Source organism: Oncorhynchus clarkii, chromosome 17, assembly GCF_045791955.1.
Source record: "Oncorhynchus clarkii lewisi isolate Uvic-CL-2024 chromosome 17, UVic_Ocla_1.0, whole genome shotgun sequence".
Lineage (NCBI taxonomy): Eukaryota > Metazoa > Chordata > Actinopteri > Salmoniformes > Salmonidae > Oncorhynchus > Oncorhynchus clarkii.
Window position 1 is genome coordinate 50,136,478 of NC_092163.1, and position 27,978 is coordinate 50,164,455.

The 27,978-nt window shown below is 42.6% G+C and overlaps 1 protein-coding gene across 2 annotated transcripts; it reads right to left on the reverse strand.

Annotated features, from left to right (window-relative positions):
* Positions 1-1,180: 1,180 nt before the first annotated feature.
* LOC139369801 (prostacyclin synthase-like) lies at positions 1,181-27,697 on the reverse strand. 2 transcript variants are annotated; one of them, XM_071109072.1, is made up of 10 exons: positions 27,407-27,697; positions 26,438-26,561; positions 25,478-25,653; positions 21,065-21,205; positions 10,244-10,371; positions 8,322-8,503; positions 3,993-4,146; positions 3,236-3,417; positions 2,757-2,908; positions 1,181-2,402 (listed from the first exon to the last, which is right to left on the reverse strand). In XM_071109072.1, the coding sequence occupies exons 1-10, from the start codon at positions 27,565-27,567 to the stop codon at positions 2,252-2,254; spliced, it is 1,551 nt and encodes a 516-aa protein (XP_070965173.1). In that variant the 5' UTR covers positions 27,568-27,697; the 3' UTR covers positions 1,181-2,251. The 2 variants fall into 2 exon arrangements, with proteins under 2 accessions (XP_070965173.1, XP_070965174.1); XM_071109073.1 differs by having other exon boundaries at positions 1,956-2,402; positions 26,462-26,561; positions 27,407-27,696.
* Positions 27,698-27,978: the final 281 nt, after the last annotated feature.

Below are 27,978 nucleotides of genomic sequence, written 5' to 3' on the forward strand. Positions count from 1 at the left end.
GAGAGGAGAGTCGGCCCGAGAATTGAACCCTGTGGCACACCCATAGAGACTGCCAGAGGTCCGGACAACAGGCCCTCCGATTTGACACACTGAACTCTATCAGAGAAGTAGTTGGTGAACCAGGCGAGGCGATCATTAGAGAAACCAAGACTGTCGAGTCTGCCAATAAGAATGTGGTGATTGACACAGTCAAAAGCCTTGGCCAGGTCGATGAATACGACTGCACAGTAATGTCTCTTATCGATGGCGGTTATGATGTCGTTTAGGACCTTGAGCGTGGCTGAGGTGCATCCATGACCAGCTCTGAATCCAGATTGCATAGCAGAGAAGGTACGGTGGGATTCGAAATGGTCGGTAATGTGTTTGTTAACTTGGCTTTCGAAGACCTTAGAAAGGCAGGGTAGGATAGATATAGATCTGTAGCAGTTTGGGTCTAGAGTGCCACCCCCTTTGAAGAGGGGGATGACCGCGGCAGCTTTCCAATCTTTGGGAATCTCAGACGATACGAAAGAGAGATTGAACAGGCTAGTAATAGGGGTTGCAACAATTTTGGCAGATCATTTTAGAAAGAGAGGTTCCAGATCCTTACTACAGGTCTACTCTGGAAACCGCAAATAAGCTAAAGGTATTTTACAAGATTTACAATCTTGGCAAGCTAGCTGCTTTGGTGTCCCCTGCAGTAGGCATGATCAATGGCCAACATGTACATGATGACTACAGGTCTACTCTGGAAACCGCAAATAAGCTAAAGGTATTTTACAAGATTTACAGTCTTGGCAAGGTAGCTGCTTTGGTGTCCCCTGCAGTAGGCATGATCAACGGCCAACGTACATGATGACACAAAACCATAGAATAACAAATCAAGCAGCAATCATGGGGTTCAACAGCACTATCATGCGCAAGAGAGAGCAGGTGTCTATGTTACATCATTACTATGACATGCCTTCTATTGTATTGTATACCCTATTAGGCTGTTATAACAAAGTTATACAATCTGGATATGAGGGTCATTTGCGGGTCTCCAATGTTTGTCATTTGAGGAACACTCATTGCACTTGGTACAACCAACGATGTGTACAGAACAAACCCTGAATGACTGACAGGGGGCGCTTTATTGAAGAAACTACACAGTTATCTTGGTACTCCTCCTCAATTGTAAAAAAAGATTTTGGAAGCAATAGAAATGCATGTATTAATGTCTACATGCGTTTTTGACACCTTTATTATATTACAGACGCCTTAATGCATTCTTTGAAATTATATTACATGAACTAAACATTTAAAAAAAAGAAAAAAAATGTATAAACATTTTCCTTAATGTATTTTCTTTAGAGAGTACAAATGTTACTGTCCCCACTACAACAAACAAATACTTAAATACATGTCATTTTGTCCTTTTAATTAAAATAATGTAGAATTCCATTAATTCCTACGGAGGACTGCTCCTACTTGGGAGTGCCAATATGGCCGACCAGTGGTTTCCAAAGCCTCTCAATGGGCAATACATTGCTTCAGCAAGCCAGGGTTTATATACATCGTGCTTTACAATTGCAACCTCTTTGTACATGCATAAGCTTACCACTCAATGTTATGCTGCTGGGATGCCCAGAAACCTGTTAGGGGGATATGGACTCAGTAATGTAAAGAGTGACTAAAAAGTAGGCCAACTCTTATTGGTCAACTGGGCTATCAATTATTTTCAAATGACATATAAATCTAAACTTTCCATTCACTCTGCCCCCGAACAGCAGGGCAATGTCAGTGTGACGAATGTGTGGTTAGCTCTGTTTAAAGAGTGGCCAGCCACCCCATTACTCTCAAAGCATCTACCAAATAGTTCTCTGATGCAATGGACACAACTGTCATGAGACTGGAGGGGATTTATGACACCAATTAATCACTGGGATAAGCTCCAAATTTGTTGTGAACATTAAAAAATATATATATAATTGTAATTAGGTGGGGCAAGAGTTTATTTGGAAAGCACTTTAAACACATGGGGCTGGTATTATTGAGCCAAGCTAATCATTGATACAGCATATTGTATAAACAAAATAGTGAAGAACAAAAACAAAACTTTAAAGTGAAATATACAAATTATAATTCAAGATAAATAGCACAATAACATTACACTGTACATTTGTGTTGGTATAAAAATACATACAAGGCTTTATATTGACATATGTCAAACACTTTGAAATGAGCATACATCGATGTCTGGTTTGAGAGATCTCCGCACCCGTCTCTGTCTTCAATGTGACCGTCTAGGTTTATATCTGATGGCCAGGTCTCCTTCGGGCTGCAACATTCCAAACCCATAGCGACTGGAGTTCACCTCTGGCATCTGAGCCTCTGGATCGCACAGCTCCAGTTCTAGATGAGACAGCACCAGGTACACAAACCTGAACACACATAGAGAGACACAATAGGTAAGTTGTTGACATAATACATTACAAACGTGTCTAAACTGTAACATTTTCTATTTGCATATACCAGCTTTTGAATACCCCATTTGTATTTTCCTTTGGAATGGGCTATTTGCATAGCAGTGAAATTCATCTCACTGGAACCCAATCTTGCATAGACACCTGGAGGAGTCTGCGTAGTCACAAACAGCTGCTAAGCCTTCCATCTCCCCAAATCAATTGTCTGTCCCAGAATTTAGTTTGTCCCTGACTGGTGAGGTGGGGACCTCTGACCCCCTCCGACTTCCTCTGCCCTCCCATAACACCCACAGGGAACACTCAGACACTCACTGTCTGATTGAGCTGATAGCAAAGCGTTTGCCCACACAGCCATTGGTGCCCGCGCCCCATGGCATGGTGTAGTACTTGAGCCGTCTCCCTCCTTTAAAGAAGTCCTTCTTCACAGAACCTTCCTGGTTGAGGAAGCGGTCATACTTGAATCTCTATGACAGGAAACACAGGGAGGTAAAGCAGTGAATTCAGCTCATACTGACAAATGATGATCAAACATGACTGTTCCCCCGAGCTTCCTGCAACACGCAACCATATCATATCAGATGGCAATATTAGCCTATTATTTCAATTTCCCTGCATATTCCACTAATTGGATGGTACTGTAGGGTGGAGAAGGACAACAGAATGACAGAGCCGTGTAACTAAATCTCTTCCCATACAGGCTAATCCGCAGATGGACTTGAAACTAATCTTTATTGGCCATCAATTAGGGAGCTATTCTTTGATAATGTGGGAGGGACAAGTGACATCCATACTTGTGGTTCCTGGTGGATCTCAGGGTCCATCTGAGGGCTTATGAATGGGAACAGACACACTCTGTCCCCACTCCTGAGTTTGTACTCCTGCCCATCGGCCATGTGCAGGGTCTTTGCCTGCACTACCTCTCTGGTAATGAAGGGGGCAGCACTGAGCCTCAGCGTCTCTTCTAAGGCACTGTCTGGGATGGGGAGGGCAAAGAAAAGAAGAGGATGAACACTAATGTACTCATTAGGCATATCAAATCAAATTGTATTGGTCACATACACATATTTAGCTGATGTTATTGCGGGTGTAGCAAAATGCTTGGGGATATGTTAGGGTTATGTCCTCATAATAGATTCACCAAGATCATTCTTATTTGATGACTCCCTGCAGAGGAATTGCACATTAAAAAGGGCTAGTCAGGTTACTATATTCAGGTTAGTGTCGTTATTTACACTAGAGGTTAGACCACCTGTTGATGGTGACATGGGAGCCATTAGCTAATTGAGAGCATCTTTCATAGTCGGAGAAGGTGGATCTGCCCTGGTCTTTTAGTCATTGAGCTCATGGGAACAGTGTGTATGTGTGTTGTATGTGTCTCTCTTTTCAATGTTCCTCTCCCCCTCTCAGCACCTCTCCATCTCTTTTCCCCCCTCCCCTCTCTCTATCATGATTTTAAACAGAAATACCCTGTTCATTAGGGTACATGTGCCCATAGGGATGAACTTCCTTGTCTTTGTGCAGATTACCCAGGAAACAAGAAACCCTCACCAAACACAGGTGTGTGCTGTAGCCTGTCCAGTAGGGGACACTGTGCTGAGTCCTGCCCTGAGATCTTGCTGAACTCCTTCTTCACCGCCCTCATGGCCTCAGGATTGGTCAACAGGAAACCCAAGAGCCAGAATGCAGCAGGTCCAACGTTACCCTGGCCACAAATGAAGATTGACATGAAGGCAATGACAGTGAGTTCCCTCTCCGATAGTTCACAGAGAGATTGTACAGGTAGCAATTATGTAATCGGAGAAGAGAACATTACACACTACATGACAGCTCTTATTATTTTCTCTCATAGTCGTGTAGTTCACACAAAGGGCAACCAACACTTGTCTGTACAGTTAAATCCTTTCCTGTGTCTCTGTGATAGAAAACCACATTCTGGCTACTGTCAGGAAGTAAGTGCTGTAATGGCTTACTTCAAAAGGAAATACATTAGACACCAAACAGAGACTCAATATGGAGTGTTTGAGGGCACACTGGCCTGTCAATGGCCATCTCTCTGTGTTTGTACATGACTGGAAAGACCACTGAATTTACATTGCCTCCAGACCAAACAATGTTTGCTATGTAACAAACTGCACACAATATAATACCACAAGGAGGAGACCGGGTTTGGTGAGGATATTGTTGGTAACACCTTTTGTTCTTCACTAAATTATTAGTGTTACTGAAAAAAAGGGAACTGAAAGATGGCAATCAAGAGTTGCATGATGATGGTAGATCATGTGTCTGCGAGAAATGTTAGAGGCAGTTATCAGTTCTCAATGGGTGAAGTAATGGGATTGATGGGAAATGATGGGAAATGATGATTGATGGGAAATGATGTAAATATATCACTAGCCACTTTAAACAATGCTACCTTATATAATGTTACTTACCCTACATTATTCATCTCATAGGCATACGTATATACTGTACTCTATATCATCGACTGTATCCTTATGTAATACATGTATCACTAGCCACTTTAACTATGCCACTTTGTTTACATACTCATCTCATATGTATATACTGTACTCTATACAATCTACTGTATCTGCCTATGCTGCTCTGTACCATCACTCATTCATATATCCTTATGTACATATTCTTTATCCCCTCACACTGTGTACAAGACAGTAGTTTTGGAATTGTTAGTTAGATTACTTGTTGGTTATTACTGCATTGTCGGAACTAGAAGCACAAGCATTTCGCTACACTCGCATTAACATCTGCTAACCATGTGTATGTGACAAATAAAATTTGATTTGATTTGATTTTGATTTGATGTCTACGCAGCAGGGTTGGGTTCAATTCCATTTCAATTCAGAAAGATAACATTGACCCCAACCCTGCTAAGAAGAGTGTACTCAGAATGTACTTAGTCTCAGAATGTGTTCAGATGCACTTGAAGACATCTTTGTGTTTACAGCCTACTTTTTCCATCTTGGGATTCCAAGGGTTCATTTAACTGACATCATACACCTTTCTCTACATAAAGAGGCTACCAGTGCACTCTTGTGGTAAAGATGAGTATTAAACTCATGTCAGCCTTTCTGTTGTGAAGTACTTATTAGAGCAGGAGGAGCAGACTGCAGTGTCACTCTGTGGTAAAGATGAGTATTAAACTCATGTCAGCCTTTCTGTTGTGAAGTACTTATTAGAGCAGGAGGAGCAGACTGCAGTGTCACTCTGTGGTAAAGATGAGTATTAAACTCATGTCTGTATTTCTGTTGTGAAGTACTTATTAGAGCAGGAGGAGCAGACTGCAGTGTCACTCTGTGGTAAAGATGAGTATTAACTCATGTCTGTATTTCTGTTGTGAAGTACTTATTAGAGCAGGAGGAGCAGACTGCAGTGTCACTCTGTGACAACAATGCCAGCACGGAAGAGAAATACAGCTTGAGACAATCCCACAGAGGCCAAGTACCACTGGGACTCGCAGTAGTCTAACTTAGAGATAGTATATCTGCCCTCGCTTAGATAACAACACTAAAATAAGGTCTAACTGTTCTGGGGGTTTTCCATACACTCCAGTGGTTGAGGATACAGCATTAGTATTCATCTTAAAGCACTGCACGTGCTCGTAATTATTCTAGTCTTTCAAGAATAATCACTTATTATAAAATGATTCTACAATGGTTGGACAAGGCGTAAAATGTGGCAGACAAACAGGCACAGTAGAATCAGAATTTGAGAGGCACACTGTGTTGGAAGCTGAATTTTACAAAGGCTAACCCTAACCAATCGAGACTAGCATCTGACATTGGCATGTGAGCGTCTTTGCATTGGAACATTGTCATGTTTAAGATGGCTGCTAGCCAGAAGGGTGTGCTGCTGAATAACTTGGTGTCATTGTTGGCCCACCTCCAAAAAGCTATTGAATAGAATGGAATTTTTCTATCTATGGATGTAATGGAACAACAGGGATTTTCACCAATCGTTCATGACAACTGTTCATAACAGCTATAAATAGCTGGGCAGCTATCTTTGTATTGGAACATTGTCATGTTTAAGATGGCTGCTAGCCAGAAGGGTGTGCTGCTGAATAACTAGGGGTCATTGTTGAACCACCTCCAAAAAGCTTTTGAATTGAAATTCATTTTTCTATCTACAGTGGGGAGAACAAGTATTTGATACACTGACGATTTTGCAGGTTTTCCTACTTACAAAGCATGTAGAGGTCTGTAATTTTTATCATAGGTACACTTCAACTGTGAGAGACTAAAATCCAGAAAATCACATTGTATGATTTTTAAGTAATTAATTAGCATTTTATTGCATGACATAAGTATTTGATCACCTACCAACCAGTAAGAATTCAGGCTCTCACAGACCTGTTAGTTTTTCTCTAAGAAGCCCTCCTGTTCTCCACTCATTACCTGTTTTAACTGCATCTGTTTGAACTCGTTACCTGTATAAAAGACACCTGACCACACACTCAATCAAACAGACTCCAACCTCTCCACAATGGCCAAGACCAGAGAGCTGTGTAAGGACATCAGGGATAAAATTGTAGACCTGCACAAGGCTGGGATGGGCTACAGGACAATAGGCAAGCAGCTTGGTGAGAAGGCAACAACTGTTGGCGCAATTATTAGAAAATGGAAGAAGTTCAAGATGACGGTCAATCACCCTCGGTCTGGGGCTCCATGCAAGATCTCACCTCGTGGGGCATCAATGATCATGACGAAGGTGAGGGATCAGCCCAGAACTACACGGCAGGTCCTGGTCAATGACCTGAAGAGAGCTGGGACCACAGTCTCAAAGAAAACCATTAGTAACACACTACGCCGTCATGGATTAAAATCCTGCAGCGCACGCAAGGTCCCCCTGCTCAAGCCAGCGCATGTCCAGGCCCGTCTGAAGTTTGCCAATGACCATCTGGATGATCCAGAGGAGGAATGGGAGAAGGTTATGTGGTCTGATGAGACAAAAGTAGAGCTTTTTGGTCTAAACTCCACTCGCCGTGTTTGGAGGAAGAAGAAGGATGAGTACAACCCCAAGAACACCATCCCAACCGAGAAGCATGGAGGTGGAAACATCATTCTTTGGGGATGCTTTTCTGCAAAGGGGACAGGACGACTGCACCGTATTGAGGGGAGGATGGATGGGGCCATGTATCGCGAGATCTTGGCCAACAACCTCCTTCCCTCAGTAAGAGCATTGAAGATGGGTCGTGGCTGGGTCTTCCAGTGTGACAACGACCCGAAATACACAGCCAGGGCAACTAAGGAGACGAATCTCAAGGTCCTGGAGTGGCCTAGCCAGTCTCCAGACCTGAACCCAATAGAAAATCTTTGGAGGGAGCTGAAAGTCCGTTTTGCCCAGCGACAGCTCCGAAACCTGAAGGATCTGGAGAAGGTCTGTATGGAGGAGTGGGCCAAAATCCCTGCTGCAGTGTGTGCAAACCTGGTCTAGAACTACAGGAAAAGTATGATCTCTGTAATTCCCAAACAAAGGTTTCTATACCAAATATTAAGTTCTGCTTTTCTGATGTATCAAATACTTATGTCATGCAATAAAATGCAAATGAATTACTTAAAAATCATACAATGTGATTTTCTGGATTTTTGTTTTAGATTCCGTCTCTCACAGTTGAAGTGTACCTATGATAAAAAAAAGTACAGACCTCTACATGCTTTGTAAGTAGGAAAACCTGCAAAATCGGCAGTGTATCAAATACTTGTTCTCCCCACTGTATGTGTGTAATGGAACAACAGGGATTTTCACCAATCATTAATGAGACCTGTTCAGAACAACTATAAATAGCTGGGCAGCCCTTGCTTTGTAACAATGACAGAACTCACAGGGAGGTGAGTTCAGGGATTGAATCTGACTCACCTGTGTGGCCCAGAGCTGCAGCAGCAGGGCTCTCCTCTGTGTCTCCTCGTCAGCTCCCTCCTCCTGCAGAAGGTGCCTGTAGCATCTCAACCAGGTGCTGGACCCCGAGCCCTCACCCAGCCCCGCCGGGGCCAACAGATCCCACAGACGCACCCGTACACTGTGGGCAGTCCTCTTCTCCTCTGACAGACAGACAGACACCCACACAAAAACACACAGGCACAGACAGTCAAGAGTAAACACAAAAAGCACACACACACACACACACAGGTTAAACAGAGTTAATGTGATTAGTGCCGTGAAAAAGTATTTGCCCCCTTACTGATTTTCTCTATTTTTACATAGTTTTACTGAATGTTATCAGATCGTCAACCAAAATCAAATATTAAATAAAGGGAACCTGAGTGAACAAATAACTCAACATTTGGATACTTTTTACATTTATTTAATAAATAAAGTTATGCAGGAGGAAACCTGGCACCATCCCGACGGTGAAGCATGGTGGTGGCAGCATCATGCTGTGGGGACGTTTTTCAGCAGCAGGGACTGGGAGACTAGTCAAAATTGAGGGAAAGATGAACGGAGCAAAGTACAGAGATAGATCCTTGATGAAAACCTGCTCCAGAGTGCTCAGGGCCTCAGACTGGGGCGAAGGTTCACCTTCCAACAGGACAACAACCCATAGCACACAGCCAAGACAATGCAGGAGTGGCTTCGGGACAAGTCTCTGAATGTCCTTGAGTGGCCCAAGCAGAGCCCAGACTTGAACCTGATCGAACATCTTTGGAGAGACCTGAAAATAGCTGTGGAGCGACACTCCCCATCCAACCTCGCAGAGCTTGAGAGGATCTGCAGAGAAGAAATGGGAGAAACTCCCCAAACACAGGTGCGCCAAGCTTGTAGCGTCATATCCGAGAAGACTTGAGGCTGTAATCGCTGCTAAAAGGTGCTTCAACAAAGTACTGAGTAAAGGTTCTGAATACTTATGTAAATGTTATATTTCAGTATTTATTTTTAATACATTTTCTATTTTTATTATTTTTTTTAGTTTTTGCTTTGTCATTATGGGGTTGTGTGTGTAAATTGATGAGGGGAAAAAAGCGATTTAATCAAATTTAGAATAAGGCTAACGTTAAAAAAAATGTGGAAAAATTTGAGTGGTCTGAATAGTTTCCGAATGCACTGTATTTTACTAATGTAAATGAGCATGAAATAAATATAAAGCAATGAGTGAGTCATCGATGTGACATGAAACATCAATGATATCCACATGTCATATGAATGGAAAGAGGTGACAATAGAGACACGGGTGGGGCAGATACTATCAGAAACAGGAGATATGTGGTAGTAAGTCTGGAGGTAAAAATATATACAGTATGTATCCTGAGAAAAGAGTAAAATCGTAGATAAGGGAATGAAAGGGACAGGTGACAGATAGAGCCTGTATGAAACAGGTGTGAGAGGAGACGACATAGCGACCATGAGTAATATGCCAGTGTGAATCGGAAATAGGATTCAAACATATGACCCGCTCAGATAAAATAATTCACTGCAGTGATCGCACCATGGCAACCGAGAAACAAACCTAAAGTCCTTTCACTGATGAAGTCACCACAGTGAGTCCATGGACAAATGACATATCAAAAACAGCCAGACGACTCAATGATACAAAAGCTGAGTCATATAAAGTGATAATTAATACAGATTGAATTCTCCCTCTATTCAATCTTTATAATACATTCAAAATCAGGGTAAAACATTCCATCTATAATACCACATTCAAAATTAATTGAGCCCTAAGATCAGACACAATTACTCTTTATTTTTATCAACTCACATCCATCTGCCATTGTACTTTTACACAGATTTAAAACCTTGTGGTTCATAATGTTTCTTTCAGAGACCATGTTTCATTTAGTCACCTGGTTTTAGCATGGTCCTGGCCATTTTGGTCAGGAGGTTGTCAAACTTCCGGTACTCCGCGTAAACGGCAATGGGGTCTGTTCTGTTACTTTTCTGCTCCCCTTCGAAATGTGTGAGGTACCCTGCCCTGAGGGAGAGAGAGTGGGTAGGTGAGTTTGTGGATGTAGGGTAGTATGTAGTTTCTCTAGTCAGACAGGTTGCCTCCCACAATGTAACAATGTTCCGGCATAATTTGCAAATACATTTATTAAAAATCCTACAATGTGATTTCTGGATTTTATTTTCTCATTTTGTCTGTCATAGTTGAAGTGTACCTATGGTGAAAATTACAGGCCTCTCTCATCTTTTTAAGTGGGAGAACTTGCACAATTGGTGGCTGACTAAATACTTTTTTGCCCCACTGTAAAAGACTAGGTGGTATGCCAAACAAACCGAGCTTGCTAGTTTAGGTAGCAATTACGCATAGGAAACCATGTCAAAGAGTAGTCATTACATTGATTGACGTTGCCTTAAGTGTTGGTTAAGATTCATTTCCTATCGATGTCCTCCCACTTAAGGTCAACAGGTACACTTCCTGTGTTCCACTGCTCACCCACATGATTAGTGTTCACAGCGTGGGCCATTACTAGTATAAACTTCTCTCACGCGAAAAGTTGTAATGGCTACATTATCTGCTTCGCATTAGGACGCTGAGTGTTTAAATGACCAACTCAAACATCTCTGGCATTGCTATAAATAAAAAGCCTTCTACAGTGTGTAGGCATGGAGAGTGCTACAGGAAGGGCAGCCTAGAAGCATAGCGTTTGTGTGAGAGGGAGGCTCAAATAAGCATGGGTGGCACTACTCTTTCATTAGATGCCTCTTACGTGCCACTCAACATTCTTCTTGGTGTATTTACAAACAAAGTGGCTCGTGGAACGGTCTTGTGCGTAAACTGTTTATCCCAGGTGTTTGACGTAGGCCCTGGTTGACATGTCGGTGAATGAGTGAGTGAGATAGAGAGAGAGAAGAATAGTGTTGGACATTTTTTGTGTTCTCGGTGTCTCTGCAAATGTGTGACTACATGTAGCGTATTGAGTCCTGATTATTGTGTTAGGATGTTCTGTGACTGCTCTCAGGGAAGGGACTGATAGAAGAACACAAAGAAGGGAACACATTGTTACTTTGGCCCAATACCCAGAAACTGTGTGTGCAAGGTCATTATCAGCCTATTTAGTTAGTACTTACTTAGTTCTGGGATCTACATGGAAGTTCTGGGAACTCCATTTTAGGATTTTAGAGAATTAGAAAATAGTAAGTGATTGAGTGGAATGATTTTTGTATGATTGACTAATTTACTGAAAAAGGGAAATTAGTTCGCAGAATGATTGAGGTATGAGTAAATTGTTAGAGTAACGTAAACTGATAAGGTATAATTAAAAGTAATAATGGGGAAATGGAACAGTAAAAGTATATATAAAGACACAGATTGGGCAACAAAGGGACCCAGTAAAGTGATGGCAAAGAAATTTGGTAAGGGGCTACTGTGTCAGACAGAAGATTGGACAGCATGGACTGACCCTGCGAAAGATGCTGTGAAGTTTGAAGAGGTGAGAGCAATCATTGCCATGTATAACCCCCCCCACCTGTGAAATTGAGGAAATACCCTGTCGGTGCTAGAAGTTCAAGTGGAACAAGTGTAAGGTAGGTTGGAACAGTGATGCAAACAGAGCCAACCGTGCTGACCAACTCATTGCTGTGTTTGATAATGTAAAGACAACATACCCAAAAGTGCACAGACTGGCAGAAATACATTCCACCATGATGAAGGCCGATGAGAGCTTTGAGGAATATCAGGAACGAATGGAGAATATCTTCCTCCACCACTATGATCTGACCCCTGACCAAGAATGATATGGCAGCCTGCTGTGCCATGCCATGGTTACTAGCCTGCGACAAGACCTGAAGACAGCTGTGACCCCTACATGCATTTGGTGGGAGACAAAGACCCTAGCTGATGTCAAACTTTAAATCACCCATGCAGAAAGACAGACTAAGTGAAAGAACTCCAAGACTGGAGCTAAACTACACGCTGCACAGTTTATGTTTTTCACTGGAGGAAGAGGATACCGTGGAGGTGGAGGTCAAGGATGATGCTGAGAGAGGAATGGGAAGAGGGCGAGGAGTGCAAGGCGCCTCTGGAGGAAGAGACTGGAGCTGCTACAACTGTGGCAAGCCAGGACATTTAGCAAATAAAATACAATTTTATACAACAGTGAAATGCTTATTTACAAGCCCTAAACCAACAATGCAGTTCAAGAAATAGAGTTAAGAAAAGATGAACTAAATAAAAGGAACAGAAAATAACAATAACAAGGCAATATACAGGGGGTACCAGTACCGAGTCAATGTGCAGGGGTACAGGTTAGTCAAGGTAATTTGTACATACAGGTAGGGGTAAAGTGACTATGCGTAGATAATAAACAGCAAATAGCAGCAGTGTAATAACAAAGGGACCAGGGGGGTCGATGTAAATAGTCCGGGAGGCCATTTGATTATTTGTTCAGCAGTGTTATGGCTTGGGGGAATTTATATTTATTATGGGTAGAAGCTGTTGAGGAGCCTCCGGTGGTACCGCTTACCTTGCAGTAGCAGAGAGAACAGTCTGACTTGGGTGACTGGAGTCTGACAATTGTTTGGGCCTTCCTCTGACACCACCTAGGATATAGGTCCTGCATGGCAGGAAGCTTGGCCCCAGTGATGTACTGGGCTGTACGCACTACCCTCTGTAGCGCCTTATGTTCGGATGCCGAGCAATTGCCATACCAGGCGGTAATGCAATCGGTCTGGATGCTCTCGATGATGCAGTTGTAGGACTTTTTGAGGATCTGAAGACCCATGCTTCCCCTGAGGGGGACAATGTGTTGTCGTGCCCTCTTCACAACTGTCTTGGTGTGTTTAGACGATGATAGTTTGTTGGTGATGTGGACACCAATGAACTTGAAACTCTCGACCCGCTCCACTACAGCCCTATCGATGTTAATGGGGGACTTTTCAGCCCTCCCTTTCCTGTAGTCCACGATCAGCTCCTTTTTCTTGCTCACATTGAGGGAGAGGTTGTTGTCCTGGCACCACACTGTCAGGTCTCTGACCTCCTTCCTATAGGCTGTCTCATCGTTGTCGGTGATCAGGCCTACTATTGTTGTGTCATCAGCAAACTTATTGATGGTGATGGAGTCATGCTTGGCAACGCAGTCGTAAGTGAACAGGGAGTACAAGAGGGGACTAAGCATGCACCCCTGAGGGGCCCCCGTGTTGAGGATCAGCAGGGAAGATGGGTTGTTGCCTATCCTTACCACCTGGGGCGGCCCGTCAGGAAGTCCACGATCCAGTTGCAAATGGAGGTGTTTAGTCCCAGGGTCCTTAGCTTAGTGATGAGCTTTGTGGGCACTATGGTGTTGAACGCTGAGCTGTAGTCAATGAATAGCATTCTCACATAGGTGTTCCTTTTGTCCAGGTGGGAAAGGGCAGTGTGGAGTGCGATTGAGATTGCATCATCTGTGAATCTGTTCGGGCGGTATGCGAATTCGAGTGGGTCTAAGGTTTTTGGGATGATGGTGTTGATGTGAGTCATGGCCAACCTTTCAAAGCATTTCATGGCTACCAACGTGAGTGCTATGAGGTGGTTGGCATTTAGGCTGGTTACCTTCACTTTCTTGTGCACAGGGACTATGGTGGTCTGCTTGAAACATGTAGGTATTACACACTCAGTCAGGGAGAGGTTGAAAATGTCAATGAAGACACTTGAGCATTGGTCCGCGCATGCACTAAGCTTTTAGCTAGGTGCAGAGCTTGTCTGTAGTACATGGCGTAGCATCCTATAGCGTAGCATCCGTGTCATTTGACCACTTCTGTATTGAACGAGTCACTGGTACTTCCTGCTTTAGTTTTTGCTTGTAAGCAGGAATCAGGAGGATATAATATGATTAGATTTGCCAAATTGAGTTTTTTCCCCTCTGGTTGCACATGTGACATGCTGGTAGAAAGGATGTAAAAACAGATTTAAGTTTGCCTCCATTAAAGTCCCTGCACTGGGAGTGCCGCTTCTGGATGAGCATTTTCTTGTTTTCTTAGGGCCTTATGCCAGCATCGGTTTGTGGTGGTAAATAGATGGCTACGAATAATATAGATGAAAACTCTCTTGGTAGATAGTGTGGTCCACAGCTTATCATGGGGTACTCTACCTCAGGTGAGCAATACCTCAAGGCTTCTTTAAAATTAGACATCGCACACCAGCTGTTATTGACAAATAGACGCACACTCCCGCCCCTCGTCTGACCAGACGTAGCTGCTCTGTCCTGCCGATGCATGAAAAACCCAGCCAGCTCTATATTATCCATGTTGTCGTTCAGCCACGACTCTGTGAAACATAAGAAATTACAGTTTTTAATGTCCCATTTGTAGGATTGTCTTAATTGTAGATCATCCAGTTTATTTTCCAGTGATTGCACGTCGGCCAATAGGACGGATTGCCTCAAGCTTAAAGTCCCTGCCTAAACCTGTTACTAAGCAGCACATGATGTCGCTGTTGGGAGTGGCTGGATACTGCCGCCCATGGTTGAAAGACTATGAGGAGACAGTACAGCCTCTTCAGGATTGTATTTCGAATAAAACTTTATTTGTCACATGCCAAGAAATTCATGGCAGAAAAATGTAAATGTCTGAAGTGGTGGAATGGACCCCTGAGACTGAATTAGCCTTGATTAAGTTAAAGCAGGCTCTACTGTTGACCCCGTTTTGGGTTTGCCTGACCACACCAAACCATTCCATCTTTTTGTCTCTGAGAATCATGGGTTTATGTCTACTGTGTTGACACAGTACCACAGAGTTAAGATACTACTACTCTAAGCATGAAAATATGTACTGTGCTTAACCCACTGACCATTGAGATGGACTGTAGCCATAGGCTTGACCTTAAAAAGACGTTCCTCTTTTTAATTCAGGAACGACAAGGGTGAACCTTTAGTAGGCTATGCGGTTGTCACCGCTGTTCAAACTGTGGAAAGTGCTAGACTTCCCCCTCACTTGTCTGCTCATGCAGCAGAGTTATTTGGTTTAACCAGAGCATGTACGTTAAAGCTGATTGTGCAGCCAAGCTGGCTGCTTCCTCTTCTGTTTCCCCTTTCTACAGATGGCAGCAGTTCCTGTTCCTGTTCCCATTAACCCCTTCTCTCCTAATAATGTTGTTGTTTTGCAGGCAGCAGCTGATGCGACTGAGATAAGGTGGTGGGCTGAACACTGCCACAAGGACACCTATGGCTTGATGATTCTAATAGACCTACCATGCCCCATTGTACTTTCCAATACCTTGTTAAATTGTCACATGGTCACGACCATGTGTCAAAAGGAGGGATGGTGGATCTTGTAAATGGTTGACGGATGGTTTGTGGATGAGATTGTTCAGTCCCTGTCAGAGACTTTCTAGATTGATTTGAGAAACCATTGTGCCTATCATCCTCAATCTGGGGATGCGGTAGAACGGGAAAACCAAACCCTAAAAAATGTATTGATTAAACTGATTGGTGAAACAAGCCTGACATGGGTGAAGGTGCTTCCATTGGCACTGATGAGCATGAGAGGCAGATCCCAGTGACTGGTCTCTCTCCCCAGGAGGTGCTGACAGGGCAACCCATGAGAATGACTAACCTCCCTTTTCCTCAAAAGAGGTTGCCATTACAGGGAATGGAAGAAGACTTGGGAGCATACTGAGTCTCACTTAACAATGTTCTTAAGACTCTTCCCACAGGTGAAGGCTTCTCTGCCCAACCTATCAGGAGGAACTGAGCATTGTCAGTGCCCTGAAGACTTCATTGTGTTAAAAGACTACAGAAGAAAGAGCTGGAAGGATCCTTGTTGGAGAGGACCATATCAGGTTTTGCTGACTACCCCGAACTGCAGTAAAAAGGTAGCTGAGAGGGAGACCTGGATTCATGTCTCGCACTGCAGACAAGTTCCTGCCCCTGAGGAGGATGGCGGGAGTCACATCCCTTAGGCTGTGTGGCCTCCCTGGATCGGAACCATTGTGCTGATTGGAACCGTTGATTGCCCAACAGTGAGTGACCGTTCAGGTGAAGATGAAAGTCCCGAGCCAAAGGGACCACCACAGACTCAGAGTAGTGGTCCAGGAGGAGAAGTCAGCCAAAGGAAAACTGAAGTAAAAGGTCAAAATGAGGGAGGGAATCTGTTACTCTCTCGAGCTGGAATGGTGGCAAATGTCACCTCATATAAGACTTCTTGTTGGGTATGTGGGTTGGGTCCAGTGGGAGTAGGTAAGGGTCTCCCATTGTAGGGGTTTCCTTGCAGGGGTAAACTTAACTATTCAACTTTCCTCAAAATTGTCATTGGCCAATTCCCCCCCCCCCCCCCCAGTGGATCCCAACCCCATGACTTGTTTTGCGATATACAATGTTACTGTCAGCCTTGTATATCCTAGACCAAACAATTACAGTGACCCACCCATACCTATAGTAGGATCCCTGGTAGCCCTCTGGTGTATTAGAGGAATTGGGAGTAACCATTTGGGTGAAAATGTTTGTAACTGTACTATGTTGGTGAATGGAACTGTGAATAACTGCTCTCTTGTACATTATTCTGTTACAGGAGCACCAGGAAATGTGAGTTATACAATTATTGTTTAAAATAAGTCTATAAGACTGAAAGGAGCCCCAAATGGTACCTATTGGTTATGTGGCAGATTTGCTTATTATAGTTTACCACCTAATTGGTGAGGGACATGGGTTTGTGGTGCCGGCCAAGAGAGTCCTTGGAAACACTGAAACAGAATTGAGGGTTCTGTTCAGAGACTATCATCAGCCGACCACTAATTTTAATAAGTAATCCCTTGCAGATGTCACTCAGGTGCAGACCTTCTTCTCCCGATTCGCTCGTGTTTTGCTTCCCCAATATGGAGTTGCATGTGCCTCAGATCAAATTTGAGATTTGGCTATTAAAGTTAAGAAAACGGAAAATGCTACTGGAGACGCCTTTGTTGTTCTGAATGGGGAAGTAAAAGCAAGGTGCAAAGTAAGGTGGCCCTGCAAAACAGGGAGGCACTTGACTACTTATTGGCTGGTCAAGGGGGTACTTGTGCACTCATTGGCGACGAATACTGCACTTTTGTCCCAGATGTGTCATCAAATGTGACTGGTCTTGCTGACTACATTGCCACATTTACAAAGTCTCATTCTGGGAAATCAGAGTGGGTGTTTACTGGTTGGCTGAAAGGCCTCTTTGGAGCTTGGGGCTCCCAGATAGCTAAGTGGGTGATAGCTGGAATCTTTTGTTTGAAGTGTTTGATCATTTTGCTTTCTTGATGTAAGGCCTTTTGTACTTCCCTGGCAACTGGAGTCTCAGCAACTATCATGTTCATGCTACTAAAGAAGGCGATACTGTTAACTTGCTGTCTCTCCAGGAACTCTCCTTTCCCCCTATAATTGATGATAATATGCAAGAATGAGTTAGTATCCATGTTTGATAAAATACCTGAAGGTTTTAAATTAGGTTGTTAAACAACAGCAACCTTATAATGTAAAGGGTAATGGGGAAAAGTATTAAATATGAAGATTCATTTTTGTCTATTGTATGTAAGAATCAGTATTTACTAAATGCACTCCTGATGATGACCCAAAACATACGGCCAAGGCAACAAAGGAGTGGCTCAAGAAGAAGAACATAAAGGTCCTGGAGTGGCCTAGCCAGTCTCCAGACCTTAATCCCATAGAAAATCTGTGGAGGGAGCTGAAGTTTCGAATTGCCAAACGTCAGCCTCGAAACCTTAATGACTTGGAGAAAATCTGCAAAGAGGAGTGGGACAAAATCCCTCCTGAGATGTGTGCAAAGCTGGTGGCCAACTACAAGAAACGTCTGACCTCTGATTGCCAACAAGGGTTTTGCCACCAAGTACTAAGTCATGTTTTGCAGAGGGGTCAAATACTTATTTCCCTCATTAAAATGCAAACCAATTTATAACATTTTTGACATGCGTTTTTCTGGAGTTTGTTGTTGTTATTCCGTCTCTCACTGTTCAAATAAACTTACCATTAAAATTATAGACTGATCATTTCTTTGTCAGTGGGCAAATGTACAAAATCAGCAGGGGATGAAATACACATCCGGCCCGCAAGAAGGTTTTTTACGGCCCCTGGGATGATCTTGATTTATTATTAGAACCGGCCCGCAGCAAGCCGGCAGCCCGCAGATCTTTTACACGCACCAATACTACATTTCCCACAATGCAAAGGTGACGCACCGAGCAGTAGGCTGCTTCATTTCAATATTTATTGGCACAGCAGTCGTCAGCATCACAGTAAAATTAACTTTCAGATACCCATCAAAAATGGCAAAACGGAAGGTGGATACTGAGAACCGGGGGTTTCAAACAAGGTGGGAGTCGGAGTATATGTTCACGAAGGTAGCTGGAAAACCTGTGTGTCTTCTGTGTGGAGAAAGTGTGGCGGTACTGAAAGAGTATAATCTGAGACGACATTATGAAACGAAACACGCGGACACACACGCGGACGCAACTGTCAAGGCCAGTTTTATTTTGGCAGAAGAGATCGCTAAATCAGCCCGGCCATTTACGGAGGGGGATTTCATCAAAAACTGCATGATTAAAGTTTGTGACGAAGTTTGCCCAGAAAAAAGGCAACTCTTTTTAAATGTGAGTCTGAGCAGAAACACCATTGCCGAGAGAGTAGACCAGTTGTCCATCAATCTAAAAGAGCAGCTTGTGAAAAAGGGAAAAGATTTTATTGCATATTCCTTGGCTGTGGATGAGAGCACCGACATTTCTGACATTGCCCAGTTGTCAATTTTCATCCGCGGAGTGGACTCCAACCTAAGCGTGACAGAGGAGTTTTTGGCTTTACGTCCTATGCATGGCACAACTACGGGGCATGATTTGTATGAAGAGGTGTCAAGATGTGTAAATGAGATGGAGCTGCCTTGGGAAAAACTCGTGGGTTTGACAACCGACGGAGCACCTGCGATGTGTGGACACAGGAGCGGACTGGTGGCGAAGATACGGGAAAAGATGCAAGAGGAAAACGCGACAGGTGAGCTGACAGCTTATCATTGTATCATACACCAGGAAGCGTTGTGCGGTAAAGCCTTGAAAATGGAGCATGTAATGAGCATCATCACGCGCACAGTTAACTTTATCAGAGCCAAAGGTTTGAATCACCGCCAGTTCAAGGCATTTCTGACGGAGTTAGAAACGGAGCATGGTGATTTGCCTTATCACACAGAGGTGCGATGGCTAAGCCAGGGAAAGGTGCTTCAAAGATGTTTCGAGCTTCGTGAGGAGATTTGTCTGTTCTTGGACAGCAAAGGGAAAGACACAACACAACTCCGAGACGAAATGTTTCTGTGTGAAATGGCTTTTCTGTGTGACATTACGAGTCATCTGAATGCAATAAACTTGCAGCTGCAGGGTCGGGATCGTGTCATCTCTGATATGTACAGTACAGTGAAGGCATTTAAAACCAAACTGACTCTGTGGGAGACGCAGATGCGGAAAGAAAATTTGAGCCACTTTCCCAGCTGCCAGACCATGAAAGAGAAGCTCTCTACCAGTGCGTTCCCGAGCACACAGTTGGCTGATAAAATAGGTATGCTTGCCGCTGACTTTCGACGCCGATTTGCTGACTTTGAAGCACAAAAAAGCAGGTTGGAACTGCTCGGTAACCCATTTGCTGTTGACGTGGAAAGCTCACCACCAAACCTCCAAATGGAGTTGATTGACCTCCAATGCAATGATGCACTGAGGGCAAAATATGCGGCAGTGGGTGCTGCGGAGTTCGCCCGTTTCCTCCCCGGCACAATGCCCCAGCTGCGCATCCAGGCTGCTCAAACGTTGTCTATGTTTGGCAGCACATACCTGTGTGAACAACTGTTTTCTTTGATGAACCTGAACAAAACATCACACAGAAGTCGACTTACTGCTGAACACCTCCACTCAATTCTGAGGATTTCTTCAGCTCAGAGCCTTACCCCGAACATTGATGAACTTGTGGAAAAGATGGGACACCACCAAGTATCACCCTCAACCTCAAACAAGTGAACATTACTGTGCAATCACATATTTAGAGTTTTTACTCAGTTCAAGTTTAAAAGTTAAAATTTAATATTTGTTTTCACTGCATGTTACTTCTCCTTAAACAAAGTGTTGTTTTTGATTAATAGATTTTTGCACTTTATTTTTTTGTATTTCAATCCAATTATATTTTAAAAATATTTCAGTTGAGTGGATGATAGAAAATTGCTATTATTGTTTTTTCTTTGAAGTAAATTTAGCCCACTTTTGCTAAAATAGAAAATATAGTCTACTGATGGTGCCTTGAATACCGGTTTCTTTCATTTAATGTTCATGTTATGGGGATATTTATATAAAGGAAATTTGTCTTTTGTGTCTGTTGAAAATTAAAGATTACTGACAGAGCCATAAGAAAATATTGCTTTATTTATCTGATCATATTGTAATATATTTGTTAGGTTTTCAGTAGGTTCAATTAGGTTCACTAGACTATATGCGTCATTTAAAAATTTTTCAATGAACATTCGAACAGTCCGGCCCTCGTCTTGTAGCTGATTTTTTTATTTGGCCCTCCGTCCATTTGACTTTGACACCCCTGCTTTAGAGCTTCTGACAAACTTGTACTTAGAGTATTAAGTTGGTATTAAGTTGGTTGTAACCTCTCCGGCCTTGATACTAAAGACCTGATAATTTAACTTTAAATCCTTAGTGGTAATTTCCATGACAATTTGAACTCCTCCAAAAATACCTGAAGAGAAGACTGTAACAGAAGCTGAAGAGCCCGTCCGTGTTCCAGTCAGTCTGGTTGTGACAGGCTTGCAGCAGCAGGGACTGGAGATGGCAGTGCATAGTGCTGCTCAGGCAGGACAGGCTCTCCCCCTCAAAGTGCCTGAGGACACAAAGGTTTAAGTCAAGAAACTAAGGTCAAGAGAGAGGAACGTTCATCATCAAACCCGTAATTCCCTCCTACCTAAATTATATGGATGTGGAAAAACACCATAAAAAACACTATCCTATGTCTGTGTAGTAAACATGTGTGGCAGGGTACAAAACACTGATACTGTGGTTTCAAAATCCACTACACAGAGCCAAGTAAGCACTATAGCACTGTAACCAACACAATGACGATATGGCTGAGATAGACTGAGGTAGTTCCACAACAGTGCCCAGCAACAGCATGGTGGGAGGTGAGCACATTTGTTGTATGCACCAGGGGTTGGAACTGGTTCAGGGAACAGAACAGAAAACTGGAAAATAATTACATTTTTCAAGGAACAGAAACTGAACCTGGAATGAAAGTGATCCATACTATTCCAGAACAGAACCATTATTTTAAAAGCATGGGAACTGGTTAATAACGTTAACAAAGCGCCTATGCAAAGTCCTCACTCTGTCCCTCTTTTTTCACTGTCTGCCTACAAGATGAAAATCTTAGCCTGTGCGTGTTTAGGTGACCTGCCCCTCTCGTCTTCAATTCAGAAGATAGGGAGAGATATTTTTAAGTAGCTAGAGAAGAATGGGTTAACTTTTTCAATGCTAGTTAAGAATACTATAGGCCGAATTATCATGTTCTTCACGGAAGGTAAGACATGTTTTGAATTTTGGTGCCACTCTGCACACACAAGCTTGTTAGGTAGCTAGCTCAAAGGACATTAAAAGTTCCTCCATAGAAGCCTCCCTCCTATGTATAATTCTGTGGACCTAGTTCAGATAATGCAAGATGCCCAGCTCTTCAAGCCTCCTCCTCAAACCTTTTTATGAGCATGGCCTTATTTCTATTTCAGCATATTGGATGACTTTTTCCTATTTTGTTGCATTACAACCTGTAATGTAAATGGATTTTTATATGGATTTCATGTAATGGACATACACGAAATAGTCCAAATTGGTGAAGTGTTTCCAAAAATGTAAAATAATTAAAAACGGAAAAGTGGTTCGTGCACATTTACTCACCCCTTTGCTATGAAGCCCCTAAATAAGATCTGGCATAACCAATTACCTTCAGAAGTCACATAATTAGTTAAATAAAGTTCACCTGTGTGTAATCCAAGTGTCACATGATCTGTCACATGATCTCAGTATATATACACACACACACCTGTTCTGAAAAGCCCCGGAGTCTGCAACACCACAAAGCAAGCGGTACAAAGAAGACCAAGGAGCTTTCTAAACAGGTCAGGGACAGTTGTGGAGGTGTACAGATCAGGGTTGGGTTATAAAAAAATATCAGAAACTTTGAACATCCCACGGAGCATTATTAAATACATTATTAAAAAATGGAAAGAATATGGCACCACAACAAACCTGCCAAGAGAGGGCCGCCCACCAAAACTCACGGACTAGGTAAGGAGGGCATTAATCAGAGAGGCAACAAAGAGACCAAAGATAATCCTGAAGGAGCTGCAAAGCTCCACAGCGGAGAATGGAGTATCTGTCCATAGGACCACTTTAAGCCGTACACTCCACAGAGCTGAGCTTTACAGAAGAGTGGACAGAAAAAAGCCATTGCTTAAAGAAAAAAATAAGTAAACACATTTGGTGTTCGCCAAAAGGCATGTGGTAGACTCCCCAAACATATGGAAGGAGGTACTCTGGTCAGATGAGACTACAATGGAGCTTTTTGGCCATCAAGGAAAATGCTATGTCTGGCGCAAACCCAACACCTCTCATCACCCCGAGAACACCATAGCCACAGTGAATCATGGTGGTGGCAGCATCATGCTGTGGGGATGTTTTCATCAGCAGGGCCTGGGAAACTGGTCAGAATTGTAGGAATGATGTATGGCGCTAAATACAGGGAAATTCTTGAGGGAAACCTGTTTCAGTCATCCAGAGATTTGAGACTGGGCTGGAGGTTCACCTTCCGGCAGGACAATGACCCTAAGCATACTGCTAAAGCAACAATTGAGTGGTTTAAGGGGAAACATTTAAATGTCTTGGAATGGCCTAGTCAAAGCCCAGACCTCAATCCAATTGAGAATCTGTGGTATGACTTAAAGGTTGTTGTATACTAGCGGAACCCATCCGACTTGAAGGAGCTGGAGCAGTTTTGCCTTGAAGAATGGGCAAAAATTCCAGTGGCTAGATGTGCCAAGCTTATAGAGGCATATCCCAAGAGACTTGCAGCTGTATTTGCTGCAAAAGGTGGCTCTACAAAGTATTGACTTTGGGGGGGGTGGGGGGGGGGGGGGGGGGGGGGGGGGGGGGGTGAATAGTTATGCACACTCAAGTTGTTCGTTTTTTTTGGTCTTATTTCTTGTTTGTTTTACAATAAAAAATATTTTGCAACTTCAAAGTGGCAGGCATGTTGTGTAAATCAAATGATACCCCCCCAAAAAATCAATTTTAATTCCAGGTTGTAAGGCAACAAAACAGGAAAAATGCCAAGGGGGAGAATACTTTTGCAAGCCACTGTAGGTACTCACATTTTCCCTGTACCCATCACGAGGTTGCTTCAACCTAGCCTATGAACGAGTTTACAATGTAGGTGCACAGGTCCCAAAAATTTTTTGTAATCAAGGTGACAGACAGTGACACATTCAATACTGCCTTTCACACTCTTGCCTGCATCTAGCTGATCTAGGGTGTAATCACTAATCCAACAGTTGCAAATGTGATTTTCTATTAGACAAATGTAGGTATGTTTATCCCCGTTTTGTTCCGTTTGCTTCCGTTAAGAAACATTTTACAACAGAATTGGCTGATTGAATACACCCCTGATCACACGCAAACAGAGTTCACTTTCATAGCAGCCACATTAAAACAGCATGATCACTTTGCTCATTATATATATATAAATATATGTTTGCTTCTCACAACTATCTATCTACGCGCTCTCCTCCTCTTCGCTTGTGGACTTCAGTGCACAACACATCAGCTGTCTGACCAGGCAAAAAAACCTTTCCAAGCCAAACCTTCATATCATGACCGCTAACTGCTACACACAGCCTACATCATTGTCACGTCATAGTCAACATAGCTACTAGAACTAACGTGTTAGTAAACGCGCTACAATCATGCACTACAGTGTAAAGTCAGAAAGCAGTTACACCGGTGGGGCCCGGTGGCAATAAATTAATAAAATTAAAAGCCACGTAGCTAATGTAGAATCCTTTTTTTTTTTTTAAATACAGACAAATATAGCTAGCCAAATCTCTCTCGCTATCTCTCAAAATAAATTAATTTGTTCAAAACTGTTCAACTATTGTCTTTCTCTCTCTCTTTGAGTCAACTACTCACCACATTTTATGCACTGCAGTGCTAGTTAGCTGTAGCTTATGCTTTCAGTACTAGATTAATTCTCTGATCTTCTGATTGGGTGGATAACATGTCAGTTCATGCTGCAAGAGCTCTGATACTGTAGGTTGGAGGACGTTCTCCGGAAGTTGTCATAATTACTGTTAAAGGGGGTGAGGAAGGGGGTGAGAACTATATGCCTCCTAGGTTTTGTATTGAAGTCAATGGACCCAGAGAATGACAAACGCTAGCTGTCCTCAGGCTACACCATTGTGCTACCCTACAGAGTGCTGCTGAGGCTACTGTAGACCTTCATTGAAAAACAGTATGTTTTAATTAATTATTTGGTGACATGAATATGTTTAGTACAGTTTTATCAAACAAAGATAACTTTTTTAATATTTCACTATTTTATTTTTATGAAATTCACTGAGGAGAATGGTCCTTCCCTTCTTCCTCTGAGGAGCCTCCATCTGGTGTACACATATGTTGCAGATGTTATCGCGGGTGTAATGAACTGCTTATGTTCCTAGCTCCAACAGTGCAGTAATAACCAACAAGGAGCTAGGAGCGAGTAACAGAGCGTCCATGTCTGTCGTTGTGATCTTACCATCTTACGCTAATGGTAGTGATATCTGTGATGGTTGATGTAGTATTCCCTGGTCCCAGACACCTCTGTCTCAGGGAGGGAAACATTTTGATTTAGACTACGGTGGAGCCAGGCAGCAACTTTACACACACCGAGTTGTGTATTATACCTGTGTAAGGATTCAGTTATTGGCTGGATAAGGCTGTCCTCAATTGTCTTATTTAAAACATGTCATTTTGAACTCTGACCATATCAATAGGCATGTAGAGCTGTTTTTGGGCTGGCCCACATAAAAGAGCGAGTGACAATGTGCTAGGGATAAGGATAGGGACGTACTGTTTCATCATGGCCTTCTCTACAGCAGGGTTGTGATGGGGGAGCCGCAGGCTAAATATCCTGTCCATGAGAACCTGTGCATAGCGTGTGAAGTCCAGGGACACAGAGTCCTCTATCACAGCATCATAAGAGCTGGGGTCCAGCAGCACTGTCACATAACGTCCAGCCACACGCACCTACACACACAGACACACACACAGAGACACAGACACACAATTAATAAGGGTGACACAAACAAACACTCACCTTGAATGGTGAAGAATTGAATCTACTGTAGATGTATTCGAGAATTAAGGCAAGAACAGATGATCAGGTTAAGGTACATTTACATAGATGATATTGAGGCTAGTGTTTTATGTCCTCCTGAGACCCCAAAAAAGTGTTTGGGGTGAAATGAAAATGTTACTAAGATTGAGATTTTGTAAAATATTGTTATTTATCTTTTATTGTAAGTGCAAAATTGTCCCCTGTAACGGTCATTAGGACGTAAATATGAAAACATTTAACATTACAGTTAATGGGTACAGTAGGTGAAAAACATAGTTGTGGCATCCGGTTGTCCACTACAGAGGATATAAGCTCTTATTTAGATCTTATTTAATGTGAAAAAAATATTACACAGTCCTGACAACTCACTTAACTATTCCTGAGATATTCACTTACTAGAAAACAATTTGAATATCAAAGTCGCAAAAATAATAATTACACACTTCTTTTCAAATTTCTATCAAATGTGTTAATTTTGACAGCAGCCATTTTTTTAGGAACCAGGAAGATAACGTTGTCAAAGTCACACCTTCACACATGTGATATCATTGAAAAGCCCAGAATGTCATCTCAAAGGGACAACAGGACTTAATACTGTGGCTTATATGGCCTTAAAGATATGGACCAAGAATTGATGTCCACTAGAGGACAAAAATGAATTGCTGGGTGTCAGGAGGATATCGCCACTCTTACCGTGAAGATATCACCATGCTTCACCTTCATACGGGTTAGGAACTTGGAAGCATCTCTTCCAAACTCAAGGGCATGGCCTAACCACGGAATAACTCCTTTGTCTAAAGGTGGCTCTTTCTCTGACCTGTATAGAAAAGAACAGAATACAATTAATTTTGAACAGCTAATATTCACACCTATATTTGTTCATATCAACATCACTGATTGCACATATTTTGTATTTTAATATAGTGACTGTACCCATACATCAATTGAATCAATATTTGCATGCCTGGCTCTTATCAGTACATTGTGTAACACAGCTGTGTGTAAAATATATACAGCTTTTCCAGGATGTTTTAAAGCCGGAACTCTCCCATTAACATTTAGAATAGAACAAGCCCATCAGTTCCTCACAACCAAGGATACAGCAACAAGGATGAAAACAGATGTGCCTTCATGAACCTTTGATACAAAATCTTTGAGACACGCAAGTTTACATTTAACTGGCCAGCAGAAATAGTCCTTAATTCGACAGAGGTTTCGAAGTCTGGCTGTTTAACCAAACTCCAAACACAGCGTTGAGTGGGAGGATAAATTGTTATATAACAGGCCACTAAACTAACAGATTAAGTCATGTTGTTTACTTCTTATAGTAAATCCATTGGTTTTAGGTTTAACTCAGAATTATCTAAATTGTGCCGACAGCTCATTTATATATATCGCTCAATACAACTATGATATTATCAAGATATATTTAGATTATTTGAGGTTTATGGTAAATACTACTTTATGCTGGGTTAGTTTATACTGTGTAGGCAATACATATATTACTAAGTAGGCTAAGCAAATATGCCCACAGGTAAAAACAAGTTTGAAAAGGCTACAATACAGTATTATACAGAAAGCATGCATGCTATGTTCAATGTATGCATTGCAAAAGTAGAAATTAAATCGAATAAAACAGTGATTTTAGAAAAGGGTCCTCACCTAGAGCGTTTCGAAACAAGTATGAATAAGATAAGGATGCCCTGGACAATCAAAAGTATCGTCCAAATCATAGCTCGTAGTCTTGACGATGTGCCACTTGCTCGGCTGTACAGTACTTTTACCATCACAACCTGCACGTTGGTGCGCCGCAGTGAAAACATATGAATAATTTAAGACGACAGGGTCCACCTGAAATAGTGCCGTTTTATGTCATCCGATGACGGCGTTCCAGGGTGTTCCCCGACCTCACCCTGCATGTTTCCTCATCCATCTTCCTATCCGCAAGAGCTCACGTAGGACGCCTTAAAAGCCCATTTATGCTTGATCCGAAATTGTGGACGGAGGGGGTGACGCAATTGCAGAGTTTCTGGAGGCATGCAGAGGCCAAATCAAGCTCTGTAGCGTTTGCTGCGCGCCTCTCAAATGTAACAATGTGGAGGGCTCAGTATAGCTCCACATTGAGATTATTGGTTGACAGTAGGTGTGGGCGGGAGGTCCTGTATAAACACAAACTCACTTCCTTGACAACAGCTCTGCAAATCGCAAAAAGTATGTTTGCTCTGACTTCTGCG